The sequence below is a fragment of the Orycteropus afer genome, unplaced genomic scaffold, assembly GCF_000298275.1.
Source record: "Orycteropus afer afer isolate SDZICR_OR568_19922 unplaced genomic scaffold, OryAfe1.0 scaffold00089, whole genome shotgun sequence".
NCBI lineage: Eukaryota > Metazoa > Chordata > Mammalia > Tubulidentata > Orycteropodidae > Orycteropus > Orycteropus afer.
The window spans coordinates 2,512,289-2,536,223 of NW_006921676.1; the positions used below are offsets into that span (position 1 = coordinate 2,512,289).

Here is a 23,935-nt window from a genome sequence, read left to right on the forward strand (position 1 = left end):
CCCCTCTGTAAAATGGGAATACAAATGATATTCATACCCCCTAGTATTGTCGTGAGGATTATCTGAGGTGTCTAAAATAGAGTATGGCACTTAGTATGTGTTCAGTAAATCATATCTATTTTTGTAATTCTGTTTGAAAATGAAAATATTACTGAAGTACCTAATGCATGCAAGTGAAAAAATAGTTAATTGAATAGGTACCAAAGGATCTATTGTTGTTGTCATCTTGTACCATTCATTTGGTCAGTGCCAGCTCATGGTAATCCCATGTGTTGCAGAGTAGAACTGCTCTCAGGGATATCTTGTCTGTAATCTTTGCAGAAGCAGATAGGCAGGACTTTTCTTCCCTGGTGCCACTGGGTGAGTTCAAACTGCCAGACTTTCAGTTAACAGCCAAGGGCTTAACTGTGTGCGCCTTCCAAAGGATATAAGGGGAGTGAATTCTCTCATAGGGTCAATAAACAAACAATACAAGAAGAAAAAACAACAAAAGACACTGCTATCAAGTCCATTCCAACTCACAGCAGCTTTATATGGCAGAGTAGAACTGCCCCATAGTGTTTCCAAGGCTGTGAATCTTTACAAAAGCAGACTGCCTCATCTTTCTCCTGCAGAGTGGCTAGTGAGTTTGAGCTGCCACCCTTTTGGTTAGCATCTGAGTGCTTTAACCACTTCCTCACCAGAGCTCCTTCTATAGGGGCAATGTTGTTATTGTTGTTAGGTGCCATCAAGTCACCTCTGACTCATATCTACTGTGTGTACAACAGAATAAAATACTGTGCCAGCCTCACAGTCCTTGCTACACTTGAGCCCATTGTTGCAGCCACTGCCTCAATCCATCTCGTTGAGGGCTTTCCCCTTTTTCATTGACCCTCCATTTTATCAAGCATGATATCCTTCTCCAGGAAATGGTCCCTTCTGACAACACAACCAAAGTAGATGAGATGAAGTCTGACCATTCTTGCTTCCAAGGAGCATTCCAGCTGTACTTCTTCCAGGACAGATTTGTTAGTTTTTCTGGCAGTCCATGGTACTTTCAGTATTCTTTGCCAGCACCATAACTCAAAAGCATCAACTCTTCTTTGGTCTTCCAAATTCATTGTCCAGCTTTCACATGCAAATGAGGTGATGGAAAATACCATGGCTTGGATGCATTATCTCTTAAAGCAAGGGGATAAGACTTTACAAAATATCACCATGGTACATTACGTAGAAAGAGGTGATGTGAGACCAACTGGACCCAACGAAAGGAACCACTTAGAAAGTTATTGATTTGCCCAGGTGAGAATAATGATGAGCCTGAATTAAGTGAGTAGTGTTGCAAAACTTAGCACAGATTAAAGAAATAATTAGGAAGAAGAATGGTTATGACTTGAAGGTGGACTGGACATACTTGTTCAGGGAGTATGAGGAATCAAATACATTTTTCATGTTTCCAGATTGATTGTCAAGGAGAATAACAATGGCATTCACAGACCTAGAAAATACTAGAAAGGAATAGTTTACTAGAGAAGATGATGACATGTTGCATTGAGACATGAAGTGGGTATTTGCCACCAGCTGACTTGGAACAAATCTCTATGTGTGGGTCCCTCCCACATTGTGAATCGTCAGGCCATAGTAGAAGGCAGACCCTATTTTTTCAGCCTGCCTTACAGTTAACATGGGAGCTCTGGTGGCATAGTGCCTAAGGCATTCAACTGCTAACCAGAAGGCTGGTGGTTCAAACCCACCAGCCACTCCTCAGAAGGAAGGTTGGGCAATCTACTTCCGTAGATACCTCCTCAGAAATCCAAGGAGAGGTTGCTATGAGTCATATCCGACTTGATGGCAGTGAGTGTTTTGTTTGTTTGTTTGTTTGTTTTTTGAGTTACAGTTAACATGCAGGCACATGACCTAACTCAGGGAATTATATACTCTTGCAGAAGGCTTCAATTCTGAAGACAAAGCCTGAGGAAATAGGTGCCATGTGGATCCCTTTTGGGGGATGAGCATAGTAGAGAAACATCCAGAATTTCAGGGACAGCAGCGTGGCGCCCTGACACCCAGTCCCCAGTACCGTCATTAGGTGCAGTGTCCGTGTCCAGGAGCAGTGAGGAGATCTTCAATGGGAAGCCTTCCAGGTGCTCTGGCATTGTTCCTGGCTGCACAGCCTCCAAGACTGACTCCCAGAGCTTCTATAACGTGCCTAATATTCTTTAATACATTTCCTTTTTGCTTGAATTAGCCAAGAGTGAGTTGTGGGGTTTTTATTTGTTTGTGGGTTTTTTTGCTTTGTGCTTTATTTGTTTGTGGTTTGTTTGCAACCTTAGCCTATGGAGCCCTGAGGAAAAGGTTGTTGTCTCTGTACTAAGAGAATGCTCCAGCAATATTATCAGGTACCAAACCCCTCACCTCTAGCCTTTACCTTCCAATCAGTCATGTTTAAGTTTAAAAGTTCATCTGATAGTATTTATTGGTACCCTCTAGTGAGAGAAAATATCGTTGGGGCCACCAACAGTTTATACTCAACTCCTAATTGAAAGGTTGGGGTTTTAACCTACCCAATGGCATCACAGGAAAAAGGCCTAGCGATCTACTTCCATAAAGATTATAGCCAAGGAAACCCTACCGAGTGACTTCTCCTTTGACACACATAAGTCACCATGAGTCAGAATCAATTCGATGGCAACAAAAAAGAAAAAAAAGCTGCCATTTGTAGGAGTACATGATCAATTGACTCCACAGCAGAGCATTCATACTGATATGCCATGACGGGGTCAGAACTGTGTCAAGATACTGGGCTCTTTAGCTCCTGGAACAGCCAGAAAGGAGCCAGGACAGCTGAAGTCCCAAGCCAATGTTCTAGTTATGAACATTCTCACTCATTCACCCCAGTGTGTCATACAAACATTTCCTGTGTGTGCCATGACATGAGAAAGGTTGGAAAGCACTGCCCCTCATTGTGAACAAACATTATAGCATGACAGCATTGGCTATCTGGGCAAAATAACCAGCATAATAGCCTTTTCATGCCAGGCCTTGCTAGAAAATTTCCCAACTCAAGAAAATTGAACCCTGCCAGTCATTCCTCCCTCTATGGAATAACAAGCAGTATCAAAAGGAATTGGCATGGCTGGGAGTCTACAACATTGTATCTCAGTCATCAATCACCATAGTAACCACTATGGTTTGACAATTATTTTCTTCCATCAGTTTAATTTTACATATGGGAAAAGCCAGGCACAGGATGGTTAAAATGTCTTCCCCAGTGCATTCCAACATAAAGCTCCGTCCCCACACCCCTGCTGTCACGGCCAGGTTAAAAAATGGCTCCTGCTGAGTCATATCAGTAAATTAAATGCCACTGAGTTCCCACTGCATTTTCCACTTCATTCCGCATTTAGAGAGAGAAAAAGCACTGCTGACAGTGTAAGTAATGGATTGTTCGCTGCAGCAATTACCCATTTCTGCAGACCCCAACCCAGGCAGTTGGGAAGAGTTTCATCAATGTGCTCATCTCAAGCCAAAGTCAGGGAATTTGACAAAGACTTAATTACATTGACCATAGTATCCAATATGATTTGTTCTACTTGATTAATGTGACTCCTTTTTCCAAGAGCCCTTCCTGTAAAGTGTCCAGTGTTCCACGCATCCTCATATCAGGGCTTAGCAGGGCTAAGATCCCAGCACAGCCATTTGTTCATCAGGAAAAAAAGCACTGAAAGAGAGCTAAATACGTGCCAGACACTCAGCTAGGGTTTGAAAATATAAAGAAGAGCTAGACTGACCTCATTTCTGCTTCAGGACAAGGAAACAAATTTCTTCAATAGAGTTTGAAAAGTGCTGTGGTGGGAGCATATATAGGGGGTATTAATAAAACCTACAAGAGAGACATCTCATTCAGGTTAGGAGGGAGGGCAGGGAGAAGGAAAGGAACATAGGGGAACAGGCTTATGGAAAGTCCCAGTAAGATGCGATAATGCCTTGAGTCTTGAAGGGCAAATAGGAACTATCTGAGCTGATAAAGCAGGAAGTGAGTTGTAGGCAGAGGGAGTAGCCAATGCAAAGGCATGGTGATAAAAAAAGATGATGTTCTATATTTTGGATAACGTTTTTTAGCTTGGTGTGATTAGAACAAAAAGTATGGAAGGGGAAGTCTAGTGTGTAGATGACAATTTCCCAGAGGAAGCAAAATGTGCTTTAAGACCCAAGCTGGGCTAGAACTGAGCTTTGGTTTCAGGCAGAATGAAAGCATGTAAAAAGCACTGAGGCCAGCAGAAGCCTGGTGCATTTGAAAACAGGAGTAGTGGGTCAGCGTGGAGGACAAAGAGGGGGACTCCTAGGTATTTATCCAAGAGAAAATGAAATATATACTCATATAAAAACTTGCACATTAGTGTACATAGCAGTTTTATTCATAATAACCAAAACAGGATGTAACCCAAAGGTCCATCTGGGTAAGCAAATGGTGGTGTACTCATGGTATGGAAATACTCAGCAATAAAAAGGAATTAACTATTGATACATGCTGAAACATGGGGGCATCTCAAATAATTTTGCCAAGTAAAAGAAATGATACCCTCTCCAAAAAATGGTACATTCTGTGCAATTCTATTTATATAAAATTCTAGCAAAAGTAAGGTAATATAGAGTGACATTATAGTGACTCCTTCCTTGGGGATGGGAAGGGTATAGGGAAGGTTGGGACAGAGGGATTATACAGGGGCATGAGGAAATTTTTGAGGATAATGGATGGGCTTGTTATCTTGATTGGGGTGATAGTTTCATGGGTATATACCTATGTCTAAATACTTTAAATATGTATACTTCTAGTATGTGCAGTTTTTGTGTCTCAATTATATATCAATAAAGCTGTTATGAAATAAAAATATATAAATTTCAGGTTGACCATAGATGAAAAGAATGGATTGAAGAGGGTAGGCATGAATGAACATGGGAACAGGTAGGAGGAATTCAGGTGAAAGATGATGGTAACTTAGAGTAGAGATGTGACATTGGAGATGAAGAAAAGTGGAATGTCACACAAAGACATTTCAACTATGTGTGGAAGTCAACAGGGAGACACAGGATCAATCTTAGCTTTTAAAAAGGCATTTCTGGTTGTATTGTGGAAGATGGAGCCTACATGCAGGAAAACCATTATGAGAGTCCAAGTAAGAGATGATAAGTGGCAGGTCTAAGAAAGTGATGGCAGAAATGAAGAAGAAAGGTCAAGGGCTGGGCGACAGATTGAATATTGGAAGAAAGGAGGAAGTAAATGAATACTTAAGCTTGTCCCCCATGATTCTCACTTCTGTGGTTGAATATAGGATCATGATACTAAACAATATAAATAATTCCAAATACGATGATGATGGACAGAGGAATGTTCAGATTTGACCATGTTCATTTCCCTGTGCCTTAGGGATAGATGATATGCTGCTAGTTGGCAGTTGGAATTATGGGTCTGGGGCTCAAGGAAGACATTTTGGATAGTGTGGTTAGGATTTTAAGAGTCAAAACATTTAGGGTGTTAATAACATTTCGTTTGAAGATGGATGTGATTACCAAGAGAAAGAAAGAGAGAACACAGAGTGAAGAAAGAAGAAAAAAGCTGAATACAGACAGAACCTGGGGCTACATCAATATTTTAATACCTAGTGGAAGAATAATATCATGTAAAGTGAAAAGAGAAGGAATGGTCAGGGGATAGAAGGACAATCAAGAGAAAGGTGGCTCAGAAGTTAAAAGCAGAAAGAATTTCCAAAATAAAAGAATAATTGATAGCATGAACTGATTCAGAGACGTCAATTGAGATGTCCACTAAATTTGGTGACCATTCCCTGGAAAAGGGTGTCATACTTGGTAAAGTGGAGGGTCACAGAGGGAGTGAGTAGTTGGACCTGTGGGATCGGGACCATACTCTCAAGGGACATCAAGCTAATTGGCATAACATAACTATGCAAAAACATTGTTCCACATCCGACAAGGCAAGTAGCAACTGGGATCTTAAAAGCTTGCAAGCAGACATCTAGATGCAACGATGGGTCTCTCCTCGTCCAGAGCAAAGAGAAATGAAGAAAACCAAAGATGCTGGAAACAATTAGTCCAAGGGACTGGTACACCATGTGATCCTCAGCATATACGACTATGAGACCAAAAGAACTAGATGGTACCCGGCTACCACTGTCAACCACTCAGAAGGAGATCTATGCAGGTGATCCTGGATAGAGTGGGAGAACAATATGGAACAAAACTCAAAATCATTTAAAAAAAAAAAAGGGGGGGGAGAGAGGACCAGCTTTGCTGGTCTGATAGAGCCTGCTGGAACCACTGAGACTGGGGCCACTAGCTGCCTTTCAGGTCTGGAATTGAACCCACTCCTGTGGCTTCCAGCCAAACAAAAGACAGGTATCTTAGCTGAACATTTACATCAGGTAGATACACTCTTTGGAGAGATCAGTCATGGGAGAATAGACAGGCTGTGTATGCACAAGGAGACAGCTCCGGGGGCAGGACTGCATGGAGGGAAGGACACAGGGAAGAGGTAACTATGGGGAAGAAGTGGAAGATGAGCTGTTGCATTGTGGTAAATTGTAGTCAATGTCATGAGACAAAGTGTATGTGAGCTGCTGTATGGAAAGTGAATTTGCTCTGTAAACTTTCACCCAAATCACAATAAAAAAAAAAAAAAAGTGGAGGGTCAGAGAAAAAGGGGAAGGTCCTCAGTGAGATGGATTGACACAGTTGCTGCAACAACAGGCTCAGGTATAGCAAGGATTGTGAGGCTGGTGCCAGATGGGGCAATGTATAATTCTGTTGTACATAGTGTCACTATGAGTCGGAGCTGACTCAGTGACACCTAACGACAGCAACAATATCATAACTGATATTTTAAAAACCAAATTTGATGAAAGGATGGTATTAGAAATCATATTTTAGTAGACTGAAAATGAATGGAGGACTCCTGGACAAGATGGAAGACAGTTTGTTGTTATTTTAATATATTTATGCTTTAATATGTTTAATATATTTTAAAAGTCGGCTCTATGGATATAAATAAAATGGGACACACAATAGCAAGTGAGAGTTGAAGCACTGGCCTACTGGGCTCCCAGATGAAAAGCAGACAGTGCTGTCTGACTTTTAACTCCTGCAGGAGAGCAAGGGCAGAAAGCATCTCATGACTATGAGGGAAACAGAGCCAGGCTCACTACTTGTCACAGCTGCAGCCTGTTCCAGGGAATTCAGTTCTGAGCTAGGAGTGTGGGAAAGAATAGACAGAGTCCCAGCCCTGCACTCTGAGCTGAGCTGGTCTTTATCTGGAGGACTAGATCTATGCTATAACCCTACAGGGTCAGTGCTCCAAACCACTTGATTACACCTGTCTCAGAGTGGAGATCCCATAGAACAAAGCAGAAGCAACCACTAAACTGCCAGAGCCAAAAGAGTCCTGGTATAATAATAGATACATAGACCAATGGAATCAAATTGGGTGTCTAAAAATAAACCCACATATCTATGGTCAACTGATTTTTTTTCCCCGTTTTTTTTTTTTTTTTATTATTGTAATTTGGGTGAAAGTTTACAGAGCAAATTCACTTTCCATACAGCAACTCACATACACTTTGTCTCATGACATTGACTACAATTTCCCACAATGCAACAGCTTACCCCCCACTTCTTCCCCATAGTCACCTCTTCCTTGTGTCCTTCCCTCCATGCACTCCTGCCCCCCAAGCTGTCTCCCTGTGCATACACAGCCATCCTATTCTCCGATGATTATTCTTTCCAAGGAGTGTATCTACCTAATTTAAATGTTCAGCTCATATGCCTGTCTTTTTGATCAACTGATTTTTGACAAGGGTTCTAAATCTATTTGTTGAGGAGAGAAGGATCTTGTCAATAAATGGTATTAGAAAATTGGATTTCCACATGCAGAAAGATGAAACAGTACCCTTGCCTCACACCATACACAAAAACAAATTGAATTGGATTAAGGACTTGAATGTGTAAACTAAAACCATAAATTCTTAGAAGAAAGAGCAGGGGCAATGCCATCAGGACTAGCTTTTAACAATGGATTGTCTAATAAAATAACAAAAACACAAACAACAAAAGACAAATAAATGGTACCTTATAAAAATGAAAAGCTTCAATTATCAAAAGACTACCAAAAAAAAAAAAAGTGAAAAGAAGAGTACCTGACTTGGAGATTATCTTTGGAAAACATATATGCAGTAAGAATCTAATAACCAAAATGGATATAAAACTGCAACAACTTAACAACAAAAGGACATATAACCCAATCATAAAATGGGCAACAGACTTGAACAGACACTTCACCGAAGAGGACATTCAGATGGCCACCAAACACGTGGAAAGATGCTCAGTGTCATTAGCCATCAGAGAGATGCAAATCAAAACCATACAGCCACTAGGATGGCTAAAATAAATGATAGTAAAAATGTTGGCAAGGATGTGGTAAAATTGGAACCCTTACCCATTGCTAATGGGAGTGCAAAATGATACACCCATTGTGGAAAACAGTGTGATGATTCCTCAAAAAACTAAGACTAGAACTACCATATCACCCAGCAATTCTTCTCCCCAAAGACTTGAAAGCAGAGACTCAAAAAGAGACTTGCACACCAGTGTTCACTGCAGCACTATTCACAACAGCCAAAGAACAGAAATGACTTAAATGCCCATCAACAGATGAATGGATAAACAACATGTGGTACATACATACAATGGAATACTACTCAGCCAATAGGGGAAATGAAGTCTTAATACTTGCTACAATATGGATGGAGCTTGAAGATATGCCAAGTAAAAAAAGCCAATCACAAATGGACAAATACCGTATCATCTCACTTATGAAAAAGACAAGAAAAGGCAAATGTATGGAGCAAAATTTATTAGTGGTTACCAGGACCAGGAGGGAAGGGGATAAGGGGGCTTAGCAGTGATGGAAAAATTGCATTGATTAAGGGTAGGGTTGTACAGCAGATTATTATAATTACTATCAATAAATTGTATACCTGTAAAAAGTTGAATTGGCAAAGGTTGTTTGATAGATATATTTACAACAACAACAACAAAATTGAAGTAGCTGCTGAGGCTGCTTATGTACAAACACCGCATGGGATTTGATTCCTTGGTTTGGAGGTTTAGGGTCATGGTTTCATGAGATCCTAATTAACTGGCCTAGTAATAAGTTTAGTGCTTCTGTTCTACCTCCATTGTATAGTGCCTGGGGTCTTAAAAACATGCAAGTGACCATCCAAGGCACAATTGGTCTCTATTCACCTGGAGCAAAGGAAAAAGGAGAGTCAGGAATAGGAGGAAGATACGGAATGTGTAGCAAATTGTCTCTATGAACAACTGCCTCCTTTGCCATGAGACCAGAAGAACTAGGTGGTGTCTGGCTACCATTATTGACCTTTTGATTCAAAGATTCCATAGAAGAATCCAGATCAAAAGGGGGGAAATGCAAAACAGAATTTCACATTCTCATGGACTTGGACTTCTGGAGCCCTGGAGGCTGGATGAACTACTAAAACTATTGTCCTGAGATAATCTTTAAATTTTAAACCAGAAATATCCTCTGGAGTCTTCTTAAAACCAAACAATAGTTTAGTTTAATCTCTGCGTGAAGCATTAGGCTCTTTTTTTAAATGGGATTAAATAGACAAAGCAACCTGAAAGATTAGAGGCAGTGAGTTTATGTTACTGAAGGAGGAACAACTCGGAAAAGGCTTCTGAATGGTTGCACAACTCAAAGAATATAATCAGTGTTATTAAATTGTACATGTAGAAATTGTTGAATTGGTGGATGTTTTGCTGTGTGTCTTCTCAACAACAAAAACAAAATTAATAAAATTTAGGGGAAAAAAGGGGATCACCAGGCCTTTTTTCTGAGGTGCCTTGAGTGGACTTGAACTGCCGGCCTGCAGGTCAGCAGCTAAGCGTGTTATATTCACCCAAACAAACAAACTCACTGCCATTGAGTCGATTCTGACTCATAGCGACCCCTCCTTGGGTTTCCGAGGCAGTATCTCTACGGAAGTAGATTGTCCAATCTTCCTTCCAAGGAGTGGCTGGTGGGATTGAACCATCAGCCTTCTGGTTAGCAGTCACAAGGACTCTATAAAGAACGAGGACGAGAGTATTAGGAAGTGAGGTTAGATAGTTGGTGCACTTAGAGCTTTCTGGAATACCCCTTTCTTCTTCGGCCCATGAACTTAATATTATTTCACATCCGGGTTAGCAAAGCAATGTGGCAGTCACATGGAAGCTAGCCAGAAAGGAGAAATGAGCTATGCAAAGCCTTCTGATAGGAAAACCTCCTACAACCCTTGGAGATTGAATTTCTGAGGGCCAAAGTGTAATTGCTCTTCCCTGAGTGAGCAGTAATTTCCCCATTCTAGGGGGTGATTGGCCGGGGTGAAGGAGAGTTCAGACATCAGGGGAAAGGCAAATAAATTGCCCCCTGAGGAGCGCCCCATCCAAGAAACAGGGTTACCTCACAGGTGATTAAATGACCCCAGTGGCTTAATTGATCTGCATAATTGTCCAACCTGTTCTTCCTTTTAAAATGTGGAGCCACATTTTGTAAGGACTCAAATGCTGTAGATTTTCAACCCATTCAAAACCCTGAATAATTTTTTACAAAACATAAATCAGCTTTTATATATTTCACCTCGTAGAAGCAGCGGATGCCACATCAAGTCCTGGAGAATTCATGATCACATAATTAGATCTCCCAGGCTATCCCACACAGTTCTGTTAGGAGGGAAGAAGGCATGATTCACAGATGGAGTGGGTTTTGTTTGTTTTGTGAAGTTATTTAACATACCCAGGAAATGCTGTTAAGATTTATGAGTGTATTATATATTCAAGGCATATTTGGGGATTGAGAATATTGTTTTTTATTATGTGCATTTTTTTTTCGTGTTATTGAAGCCATGAATGCTACAAATTCTGGTGGTAGAAATAATTACAGGGTAATATGTAATTTTTCTCAGGCATAACCATGCAAAAATGACCAAATCTGAATTGCATAATGTTAGATGGAACACTTACTATGAAGTAATGTCTGATGTCATGACCTGTATCTCTCCATGTTATAAGCTAAGCCCAGGTTAAAAGTTCCTATTTCCACAGTGTCATATATTCCCTCCTTTCATTTGCCTCATTTGTAAGTGGTAAGAATGTGACTCTTTAAAATTACTAACTCAATTAGTAGAAATAATAATACTGATAATACCGTCAAGTCAATTCAGACTCATGGCGACCCCATGTGTTGCAGAGTAGGGCTGTGCTCCAGTCAAATGCCTTAGGCACTGTGCCACCAGAGTTCCCTGGACATACATAGCAAGTCTTCAATCTAGTTTGCTGCCATGAACCACTGCACTCAAGATTTTTTTGTAACAGCCTTGTTAAGATGCCCGTAAAAGAAAAGCTGTCAAAGTATCTTGAAGAAGCCTCAAGATGCTCCCAAATCATTAGGCACTAGGGTCTGTCAGTGAAATGCATTGACACAATAGCTACAACAATGGACTCTCAAAGATACTGCCATCATGAGGATGGCACGAGACCAGGCAATGTTTTGTTCTGTTATATACAGGGTTTTCAATGGCTGTGAGTTTTCAGAAGTAGATCACCAGGCCTTTCTTCTGAGATGTCTGTGGGTGGATTTGAACTGCTGCCCTTTTTGTTAATAGCCCAGCGCTTACCACTTGCACCATGCAGGGACTCCAATATAAAAAAAAGCAGCAGGATTAATTTTAATAGAGTGCTGCGTTTAGAGAGAATTTTATCTTTTCAAATGGGAGGTTTTTATGAATTAAATGCCTTTAGATCCCTAACATCTTTAAGGAGCATTTTAGCTGGCAGCAATGGGGTGGATTCATAGCTAAGGTTCCTATTTTATGAATCCAGAAACTTGGGTGCTTAGACATGCAGGTAGGGTGACAACCACAGACAAATTGCACTGGGGATGAAGGATAGCTTAGCCTCAAGGAGGCAAGCAAGAGGAATGTACACAGCTTTCTTCGTGTGGTCATCACCAGTGAAGGCAGTTTGACACATGTGACCTTAGCTCAGGAATGTCAAGTAACACCTTTGGGGGCACCAAGTATGAGACGCAAAGGATTTGGTAGTTATGGGTCTGGGGTCAAGACTAACCAGAGTCAGACAGGAAGCTTAAATGCTTCATCTTCTTGTTAGTTGCTGTCACGTTGGCTCTGACTCATGGCAACCCTGTATATAACAGAACAAAACATTGCCTAGTCTGGTGCCATCTTCATGATAGCAGTATCCATAGAGATACTGACTCAGAAACCCAAGGAGGGGTCGCTGAGTTGGATCCGACTCGATGCCCATGCGTATGTATATCCAGTCTCACAGGACAACCTTGAAAAAGACATTTTAGATTCTCCCAAGAGAAGGGCTGTTTTGAGTAATGGCAGGACCCCCTTGATCATTTGGGCTTTGGAAAGAAGGGAATGTATTTTCGGTGGTGCTGAGCCTCAGTTTCTCCGTCTGTGAAGTGGAGGGTTCATGACTGCAACCAGGTCTGGAGAGACTTTTTCAGAAAAACTGAAATTCTCTGATGACCCAGAGGATGAGTCTGAGAAAAGAAACTGCTTTGCAATTGAAATGTGGTTGCAGACTAACCTTTCAATACTGCTTTTTCTCCAACTCTATGCTCTAGCTTCCCACTCCTCAGCTCAGGTGCAGGACCGGCCAACCGCCACAGTGTCACCCCTGCGCACCCAGAACTCACCATCCCGCCTGCCAGCTGCCAGCCTCAGGCTGCACTCTGTGGTGTCCCCACAGCACGTCCACCAACCTCCAATCCAGATGGTCATTGGTGCCCAGTGCCCCCGGCCAGTCATCCCCCTCACGTCAGCAGCATCAGCCATCACACCTCCTAACGTCAGCGCCGCCAATCTTAATGGGGAGGTCGGAGGGGGTCCCATCAGTGGCCTGTTGACATCCAGCCCCACCAACACAGGATGCAAACCAGATGAGAAGAAAAATGAAAAGGTAAGTGGCACCAGATGCCAACAGGGCTTTAGATATTGTACAACTGAGGCTTAAATGTGGTTACAGAGCTCCTGTCCACCACAGATGTACCAAGTACATGACAGGAATGGAGGCTAAACCAGCAAAGTGGCTCATTCTTGGAGTAGAGTTGATTGAGCCCTCAATGTCTTAACAAGGTTGACAAATTAGAAAAAAGTGTCCCTTCTACAAGATTGTACTTCCATCTTTTGGAAAAGTATTGTAATATATTCAGTTTGTTAGATAAGGTACTTATTTCCATATACCAGGATGTTGTTATGATAAATAAACAAATGTATGTGTGTGCACTATGAATGGCACACCCCTTCCCCTCAGTTTAGATGTAGCATCCTTGTGCAGTCCATAGCTTGTGCAACTATATGGGATGACCCTATTTCCTGGGAGAAACAGGAAGAGAATGCCAGCTTGGTAGTTGGTATGGACACTATTTCCAACTGTTCTTTTGGCTGTGAAGGAAGTGAGGCTTATTTCTCAGATGAAAACTACCTAATTGCCACGCAGCTAGACATTGAATTAGCCAGGATAAGAATCCATATTTCCAAACTGGTGCAGTCCTATAACAGTATAATGCAAGCTACATATGTAATTTTAAATTTCTAGTAACTACATTTTGAAAAAGCAAAATTAATTTTAAAATAAAATTAAAAGGTAAAATTAATTTTAGTAACATTCTATTAAACCAAATATTTCCAACATAGTATTGTTTCAATATGTAATCTATACAAAAAAATTAATGAGATTTCACTTTTTTTTCTAATTAAGACTTTGAAACCTAGTGTGTATTTTACACTCATGCACATCTCAGATCAGACCAAACTCATGTCAGGTGCTACCTGTGGCTGCCATATTGGACAGCACAGATCTTCAGCCTGGAGCCACTCTGTTTATTGGTCTTACTGTGTGAGTTTAGCTCATCTGGTCCAGAGGACTTGTTCTATGTTCACTGGGTGGGGAAAAGACTCCATGACTGCTGCTGCATCTCAGCCATCAATGCTTGGGAGGCTTATGTTGTTCTGTCTCCCTGAGACTAACAGGGTGCTTGAGCATGAACTGGAAGTATTGTCTTCATGCTGTGTCCATGTCTACTGGAAAATCAGTTAGTTCTTGAATTTGTCCCTTTCCAGTTTCTAGTCTTTGCTCTGGGACATAGCTGAGTGTTCTCAGGGGGCAGAGGTGGAGGTTATGGTCCTGTCCTCTGATGCAGACATTCCTTCCTGAAAGACAGTCTCTCATGAGCCTTCCAAACTGCTGAGAAAAACAAAACAAAACAGGGAAGCAGGCTTATAAATGATGGGGGCCATCAATAGTTATGTAAACATTTCTAGTTCTTTCCCCCACTCCCTACCCCCAAAAAATCCCTTTCTCTAGTTTGTGAAACAGATAGGGCTGGCTTTAAAATGACTCGTTATGAATGACATTTCAATGACACAACAGGCTTTTAGGAATCTTTATCAGGAGCAAAATTGTTCGCCGTCTTTGCCCTCCTAAGTGTGTAGCTAATGAAAACCAGGCTGGGGTCTGCTTTCAGCATTCCCAGGCTGTTAGACACTTAGAAAATATTGTGCTTTCACCTAGAGTTTACACTCTGCTAACAACTCTCATGCATCAGCAAGGAACAGTTAAGTCCAATGGACACCCAAAGAGTCCCTTTTGATTAAACACAACTTGGATGGAAGCTCTTGCTCTTAATTGAAAAGTAACAGATTTGACAAGTTAGCATCCTTCTTACCTGGCAGAATTGCTTCCTCTGGAAGTCCCCCAAGCTAACCCCCAGCAACGGAAGAGCACAGGGCCCCAGCACCTGCTGGTACCCAACCAAGCTTTGGGTTGGACACACACTATGCACCTGCAGGGGGGAGAAGTGCATGCTCTTCCAAGTAGGAAATAGAAATGGATGTCCTGAGATCAGGAGAGCATGTATTAAGAGACATAACAATGCCCACACCACCAGCAGAGAAGGACATCTGTGGTGTGGTGGTTTTCATTTCTCACTGCTTGAACAACAACAAAAAAATACTGGTCTGAGAAACCACCTGTTAATGTTTTTTTCTTCTGTATCCCCAGTTGAATTTTTCCTAATTTACAGAAAGGTATAAAGCATCCACAGTTGCAATTTTTAGCACAAGAGCCAAGACAATCATTGTGGTAATCCTGTTACTCATAAGCAAATGGATGTGTTTGATCAGAGCCAGCAGCACCGGGCATAGCTGTGCCTGTTGTTCTGTTGCCAGGGGCTGGGGAAGGCCTTTGCATCTCAGAGATGCCCTCTCCCTGCTTCACACTGTGACCATAATTGAACAAATTTTACTAACTTTAAAAACACAGCTGTCCACTCTCAATCTATTTCTGGGTAACCCCGCCTTAGATGTACACGTGTTTAATTATGGCAAAAGGATTTTTAAAAAATATTTGGCAGCGTACTCGGGCCATGTCTGCTATTGAATGTTCCTCAGGAAAAGACAATGAGCTCTCCAGCTCTACTGTCCATTGAGACCCAAACCTCCGCACACTGTGTGTTTTCATAGTGCCGAGCTCTGCTGAAATTGGATCCAGGCGCTTCCAAATATGTGTGAGAAAGCAAGTAGTGATTAATGGGGCTCCTGGGCACCCTGAGGTAGGGGTAGCTGGGTGCAATTTTCTTCCAGGAGCATGGGGGATTTATGCTCAGGCATCCCCTGGGTGTGCAGATGGAAGAGGCCTCTAAACCTAGCTCATGTTGTGTCTGTTCTGTTGTATAGATTGCAGGAAGGCTGGTACTCTGCTTGTTATGTACCTGTGGTGACTAGGGCACTTTCAGCCCTGCTCCAGGCAGCTTTGCAAATCAGCCCTGCTTGGCTGAGTCGAAAGGTTCCTGGGTGGCACTGTTTGTGCTCATCTGTTAACCTAAAGGTTTTTAGTTCACACATTCCTTCTAGTACTGCAGAAGAAAGGCCTGGTGATCTTCTTGTGCAAAGATTACAGCCATTCTGTAACATATGGTGTCAGCATGAGTCAGAATCAGTTTGACGGCAATGAGTTGGGTTTGGTTTTGGTCGAGTATGGCATGAGAGACAAGACTGCAAGTGTTGATCCTCTTTGGATCCAGAGGCTCTGCTAAATTCTGGGCCTCTGCCAGAGTATGTAGGACCTCTCCAGTCTACACTTCCTAATACTGTCCCCACCTACCTTCCCTGGTCATATTGGTTCCACTCAGGGGCTACCCTTATATCCAGGCTGCCAGGATGCAGTATTCACCCTCCTGGAAAGTTGCACACTTCTAGGGAGGGTGCTTGCTTCACACAGCCATTCCTGGTCCAGCTCTGTCCCTGTGTGCTCTGACCCCACCATCCCACCCCAGATTAAGTCTGGAAATGAAATTCTTGGACTCCTGTGTCAGGGCAGAGGGTGGGGCAAGCATAGGCCTGGGATGAAGGGAAAGTTCTGATTGAATGATTCCTTCAGAGCTCTGATCAGCACTAGGGACTTTTTCAGCATCTGTGTTTTGAAAGTTGACCAGAGGTTCTGTTCTGCCTGGGAATGGATCTGTTTTGGTGGTTTTGGGGTTGAAAATGACATCTCTTCCAAGGGGACCTCAAAGTGACCCCTTTTTTGAAGCTAGCCCAGTCGCAAGGGGGGGAGGTATCCTTGCAGGTGCTATAGAGTGCAGGACACCCCAGGGTTGTATGGGTATCTTTACAATCTCCTGGGCTAGAAATATTAGAAGCCACCCCCCCCCACTAGCCTGCCACTGGGGGTCCTGGTCTTTAGAAAGTATGCAAGTGGGCATTGTTGGTGGCCTTGTCATTCTAGGATGCTTTTGAAGAAGGACCTGAGTACAGCTGTGAAGTAATCTTTGTGGTACCCACAAATCACAAAGTAGAAATCAAGTCTGATAAGACATTCAGGAAGATGATCTGTTAAGACTTAAGTTAAACCTCTCACACTTAAAAAAATAATAATTTTGTACTTGAAACAACCATCAAACACTGCCTGTTGTCTATCAGTGACTGTTTTATGTTTGTGTGGCCTCATGAACACATCAGCACCAGAAGATATGGACCCTGTTTAATTCCGGAGAAACAGTGATCAGAAAGAGAAGCACCTGTGCCTTACCAACAGGGGCCACAGTGGCTGTTGGCCATGGACATTCTCAGAGAGGACAAAGAAGTTCATAGACACCCACCGCCCATGAACATCTGATCTCTTCTTCAAGCTCTAGCTTGCCCTTAAAGTTCTTCCTGACCTCCTAACTAGAAATCACTTGCTCATTCATTTGTACTTTCATACCCTCACTCACCTATTGATTGTTGTTGTTGTTGTTATGTGCCATCAAGTCGGACCTGACTCATAGCGACCCCTCCTTGGGTTTCCCAAGCAGTATCACTACAGAAGTAGATTGCCCAACCTTCCTTCTGAGGAGTGGCTGATTATAATGAACATATATATGTGCCTGGCATAGCACTGGGCACAGAGGAGTTAATAGTGATAAAAGGAACAGCCTTAACCTCAAGGAACTCAGAGTCTACCATGGGGAATTTAGCCAGGTAAAGAGGTGACTACAATACAGTATGACAGTCCTGAGTACAAGGAACAAAGGAACACAGAAAAGGATGTCTGATCCAGCCTGGGCTAAGGGAGGCTTCTTGGGCAAAGTTCTGCCTAACCAGTGTCTTGAAAGACAAATGGGGTGATGTCTCAGGCTGAGGGAGCTGCATGAGCAGAGGCCAGAGGAAATGGCTAGAAGGTGAGAAGCTGGTGAGCAGGTGGCCTAATTTTCAGCCGCTGCTCAGAAGTTTGCATTTCATTATGATGCTAGAGTGGAGGGAGCAGTTTAAGGACTGATCAAAGGACTTTAACTATGCTCCTTCCCTTCTCTGAATTCTGAACCCATTGTTGTCTTTATTATTTGTTTTGTCATTAATTGTGTCCCACTCTGTGAGAGCTCTTCTACTGCTTGCCTAGTTTTTGTTTAATGATCTACTTGGTTAACTTTCCCTGAGGGAACTACCGTCCCTTGTAATCTCTATGTTGTTGTTGTTGTTAGGTGCCGTTGAGTCAAACCCGACTCATAGCGACCCCTCCTTGGGTTTCCGAGGCAGTATCTCTATGCAGGTAGGATTGCCCACATGTTTTTTCAAACTGTAGGTTATAATCCATTCCTGGGTCATGAAACCTACTTAGTGGATTAAGAACCACCATTTTCAATTAAATAGGACAGCATAGATAGAATGAAATGAGACAGGTAGAGGTAAGGGTATTTGGAAGAAGTTTTTTGTTGTGACACTGTTGAGCCCTGATTTAATACATATTTCTTACTATGCGTGGTAGTAAGGTTCACAGCCCCTTTAAGAGTGTCTTGCTCACAGAAGGTATCTGGTGATACTGTAGACAAAAGTGAGTTGGAAAAACTGCTGCCTATAAGTTTTCAGTCCCCCACGGCTTAGGGGAAATTCTTCACTTTATAGGTCAAAAGAAAGTTAACTTTCTGCATATGGATGAGATGGCTGAAGTTTCATAAAATAATAGAATATATAACTGGACAGAGCCTCTAAGTACCTTTTCTTTAAACTCCTCATTTTTTATGATGGTGCTTAGACGGAGATGTTGAGAGGCTTGCCTGAGATCATACAGCATCAGCAGTGGAGCCAGTGTCTCTCAACTCCGACTTCACTGCTATTTCTGCACCATTGTGCTGACTCTTGGTAGCCTCCCCAGTGCACATAGAGCTTGTGGCCTCAGGTGTGTTTGAGTCCTTTGGTGAATGCCCAGAGTCCCTGCTGTTGGGGGCCATGAAGGTCAGCCTTAAGAGGGAAGGATTAGTATGAGGTTCCACCTTCTGACCCAGTGTAACCAGAAGTGAATTACTTGACCAGATCCATTTGGATGACATAACCTACTTAGATGGTTTCCCTTTGGGAAACTCCTTTGGTCTGAAGAAAGGAGCAGGAGACCTGGCCAAATGACCTATAAACAAAGGCAGGTAGACCTGGCCTATAGAGGGGGTCTGTTAGGGAAAAATGTGTTTGCAGATCAATGTGCTCTTTGCTATCAATACCCAATATATTTCAATCAATCAATAGATTGATCGATAGATAGGTAGGTATTATATATACATACGGCCCTAGGGGTTAGCCTCAGGCCTAAGGCAGTCACCTGTTACACACAACACTGTCGGTTTGAGCCCGCCAGACAGCCGGGCCATCTCTTTCTGGGAGCTCTGGTAGTGTAGTGCCTAAAGGCACTTGACTGCTAATCAGAAGGCTGGTGGTTCAAACCCATCAGCCACTCTTCAGAAGGAAGGTTGGGCAATCTACTTCCGTAGTGATACTGACTTGGAAACCCAAGGAGGGGTAGCTGAGTCGACGGCACATAACAACAACAACATACATACATACAGATTTTTTTTTTTTTTTTTTTAGATAAATTACATTGTTAGCTGCTGTTGAGCGGTCCCCAACTCATGGCAAACCTATGCACAAAGGAACTAAACACTGCCTGGTCCTGTGACATCCACATGATTGGACTACTGTAATCCATAGAGTTTTCACTGGCTGATTTTCAGAAATAGATCACCAGGCTTTTATTCTTCATCTCTCTTAGCCTGGGAGCTCCACTGAAACCTGTTTGGCATCATAGCAACATTAAGCCTCCACTAAAGATGGTAAGGGCTGCATGTAAGATGTGTTGCCCAGGAATCAAATTCAGGTCTCCCATATGGAACACAAGAATTCTACCACTGAATACATAATAAAAGGCAACTATTATACAAGATTACTATTATATTTTTAATGAACCCAGAAATGTGCGATCTAAAGAAACCTTGAGTGTGAAGCTCTTTAGAGCCACCAAGCAGCTTTTTTCTAAAGTGAATCATCACTGGTTTATAAATTTATTTTCTGTCAAGTTGGGGCGTAGTGTGATGAGCAAGCCTTTACTTGTGTGATACCATTTTTGCTGTTTCTAAACTATACACTAGGAAGGGGGCTGCTACAAGCCCTGGAACCCAACTTCTCAGCTGCTGCCAATGTGTTTCCAATTTTAAAACAGGCAAATGCATTCCTGCAATCACATACTGTCTGCGTAAGCCTATTAAACCCAGCCAGCGGTGGAGAAAAATGTCATGCTGCCATTTATTGATTCACAGATATTAAAATCGGAGGTGGGAAGGGACTGGGTTTGACATAGCCCAGAATTGAATTTCATCTCAGGCCAAATCATCACACTGATCTCTTCAAGCAGGGAGCGGGGGAGAACTTTAACCTAATGTTTGCTTCAGGGTCAGGTCCAAGCATTTGAAAATCCTCAACCAGAGCTGTGTTGGTGAAGTTCAGCTCGAGTCTTCAGTGGAAGAGTGATGGCTTAAAGCATCACTGGGTGAGCAGGCCCGTGGTGAGCAGGCCTGATAACAGTGAACACCTGGGGTCTCTGCTCCCACAAGTGAGTCACTGAGGAGTCAGTCAGCTGTAGGCATTAAAGACCCACTTCCTCCCTGGAACACTCACACTGGGCAGCTCTGCCCACCACAGGCTGCTGACATTGACTCTAGCTGGTCAGTGATTCACCAGGGCTGGCCTGGGCATAGAGAGCCTCCTTCCTGACCTCTGTGTGGGCTGTAGGCACAAAGCCAGCCCTCCTGTGGCATGGAGACCCAGTGACTTCAGACCTTTTCCTCACCTCTCGCTTAATTCTGCCTGCCCTCTGCAGAATAAGGAAAGCTGGTATATGCCTGATGAATAATTTCCAGGCTGAAAATGAACCCATTCCGAAAGCACAAATTACAGCTGTCAAAACAAGAGCATTCTGAAGTTTTACAAGCAGTTGCGGGGGGGAGGGGGGATGTGCTGCTGAATGTCACGTCCCTGGTGACAAGGGGCTGCACCTTGTTCCTCACAGTTTCCATTTAGTTTGCCATCATAGACTGGGAAAACTTGTGAATCCCCCACTCAGAGCACAGATCCTCCTGGAGTTAGACAGGGTGGTGACCACCCTGCCTTGGCCTGGGAAAACGTCAGAGGGACCTTACTCCCTGGAGGCCTATAAGCCTTCTTCTGACTTATGCCCTCTCCCAAAAGGAGATGCAGGCCAGGTCATCCCTCCAATTCTCCCGTAGAATCCATTTGTACTGGGATGAGAGTTGATCTGATGCACTTCAGGGCAGACCACAGTTCTCAGCTGGGTTGTGAGTGTGAGTGACCCTTTTAAATGTGTAAATGTGGATTTGGGGCTCCAGAGAGACAAGGTGCCTGCCGAAGGTCACCCAACTAGTGAATCATTGAGAACACATCAGGCCTTTTGGTGCTCTGCTGAATCCCTACTCCTTGTCCTCTTCTCCTATTGGCCAGCTTCTCCTCTTGGCCCCAAGGGCTCATGACACTGAGTGTTTAGCATATGGTCAGGGATCAGGGAGGGAAGCAAGAACTAAAATTAGTTCAACATGAGTAAAGCTTGAATTTGGAGAAAGAAGACACAAATAATTAGCATAAAGGGTAGATCTGGAGGCCGGCTGCCTGGTCAGAATCTGGGCTCTTCTGCTTGCCAGCTGTATGATTGTATGCAAGCTCCTTCACCTTCCATGCCTCAGTTTCCTTGTGTGAGTTGTGAGGAATAAACTAGCTAGTCACTTAGTAGAGTATTTGGAAGAATATTAGAAATTATTATTATTTGATGGCTAATTGAAGGCCAGATCCTATAAGAATTATGTCACTGATACAGATGTCAAGCTCAAAGGTATGTAAAATATTTGAAGAAAAAAGTTATATCCCTGAGGCTTCCATAAAGGATTGAAAGACATTTGATTTTGCAATTTTAGAAAAGCATATGAAAGAGCCCCTATCATCACTAAATGAAGAGCTGTGGGCTACTCAGAAGTGAAACCTAACTGGTTGGTGCAATCTATTTGTGAAATGGGGTTTATACATCTCTTAAACCACATTCCACTTCCTGGTTCATTTTTCCTCTGATCACAAAAAGCACAGATATAAAAGGATTTTTTAAAAGATGCCAGTTTCATCCCTGACATTTAGCCCAAACAAGCTATTGTAGAAAGAAGCAGGGTTGCAACAGCAAAGCATTAAACCAAATTTCTTTTTCAAGCAATAATAAACCCTAGAAATGGAAGAGGATTTGTAAAAGTTATGATGGTTCTGTCACATCCCATGTGGGCAGAGTTTGCCATAACTAATCAGGATCGTTTGGGGACACATGAATGGACCCTTCTGGACAACCAAGAGATCAAGATGACAGCATGGCTGGCAATGTAGAACATAGACATTTGAGCTGCCATGAGCTGCTGGACACACTTGATTACCCAGGTTGAGTTTGAGTTCTGCTTGCTTGTGGAATTCTGTTGCTGTTACTGCCTTCTTTTTCAATTGACGTATCCTCACATTGGTCATAAGGACATGGGATATTTTTTTCCAGTCTTTCGTGCCCAGAGAAACTCAGCTTATGGAATCAGTTCAAAAGAAAAGAATATACACACACCCCATAAACCACACCAGAAGGTAATACTTACAGATGGGACTCAACAGTTGGCCTTCTCAGAAGGCAAGCCAACGTCAGCACGATGGGGCTTCTCTAAATATCCTAGAGAACTTGTGGGCGTTTTTCCATTTTAGTCACATAACTAAGGGCAATGCCAAGAAACAGCAGAAAGAGAGTGCTGGTGTAATCATTTTTGTTTGTTGTGATTTTATTTATTTTATTTTATTTTTCGGTTGAGAGCTAGGTGGTGAGGTGTGGGAGATACTCTGTAACTCCAGTGGAATAAGAGAATTCCATATGATCCTTTCACTCTGTGGTGAAGTCAGTCTTGTGGTAGACTTTATTATTATTTGCTTGATATGTGCTTAGTAATTCCTTCTAGGCCATATCTTAATAAATTACAAGGCACATTTATGTGTAGTTGGAGAACGAAGTGCATTAATCTCTTTAGAGGATTTACACCCTCTTTCTATTCATCTCAAGTAGAACTAATGGGTCAATTTAATGAAACGTTTACTGCTTTAGGATCTCTTTGTAAGACTAACAGCAATGCTAGATTTCTGGCTGAAGTTACCTGGCTTCTAACTCTGATTGGTTCTCTTCTTCACTGTGTATCACCTTTGACAAATCCTTTAGACTTCACTTGGTTTAATACTAAATGGGAATAATGGCTTCAGCTAACTATGCATGGGAATATTATAAAAATTAATTATTGGTTAATATCAATAGAAAAATGTGAGGCGCTTAAGTGAAACATAACTAAACATTTCCAGGGCAATATTACTTAAATAAAAGTCTGAGTGATGTTGCCAAGGCTGGTGTTTTATTTTCCAAGGCTTTGTGATGAATATGCTATTATCAGCAATGCTTTCCTCATAATTCTACAGCAAGAGTCATCAGCACTAGGGTGATTGGAGGATTGAGGTTTCAACGTGTTATGTGTAGTTACAGATAAAGTGAAATGGGTCCTGTGAAGGGAAATATGAATCATTTCAAATCTCTGATTTTTGAGCAACTTAGTAACAAATCAGCACTTTGAAAGCGGCAAGGAAGAATCTATAAATTTCCCAGGGCTTACAGAAAATGAAGGATATTACCATTTCTTTCCTCTTACAGTGAAGCTACCCAAACCTACTGAATTCTTTAAATAGACAAATATTTACGTTAGGAAAATATTAAGATCGTTAAGAAGGGTGCCCAAAGCTATACTCGAAAGCTACAAGGAAATGTCCATTTCTCTGCATGAATGGCTTTTTGTTCTTCTGTTAGGGCTCCTTTTTCTTCTGTCAAACCTAACTCCTGAGCTGGGATTCAGGGTAATGAATGCTGGAGGTGAACATAGATCAGGCCAGAAGGTGAATATGCACAATCTCCTCCCCCCCAAAAAAAAAAAAAA

The 23,935-nt window shown here is 42.3% G+C and overlaps 1 protein-coding gene across 1 annotated transcript in view; it reads left to right on the forward strand.

Moving 5' to 3' along the window:
- SH3RF3 (SH3 domain containing ring finger 3) overlaps nt 1–23,935 on the forward strand; it is a 643,685-nt gene that overhangs the window by 558,029 nt on the left and 61,721 nt on the right. Inside the window, exon 8 of the mRNA XM_007942370.1 lies at nt 12,704–13,038. Within this exon, the coding sequence (XP_007940561.1) occupies nt 12,704–13,038 (335 nt within the window). The remainder of the gene's footprint in view (nt 1–12,703; nt 13,039–23,935) is intronic.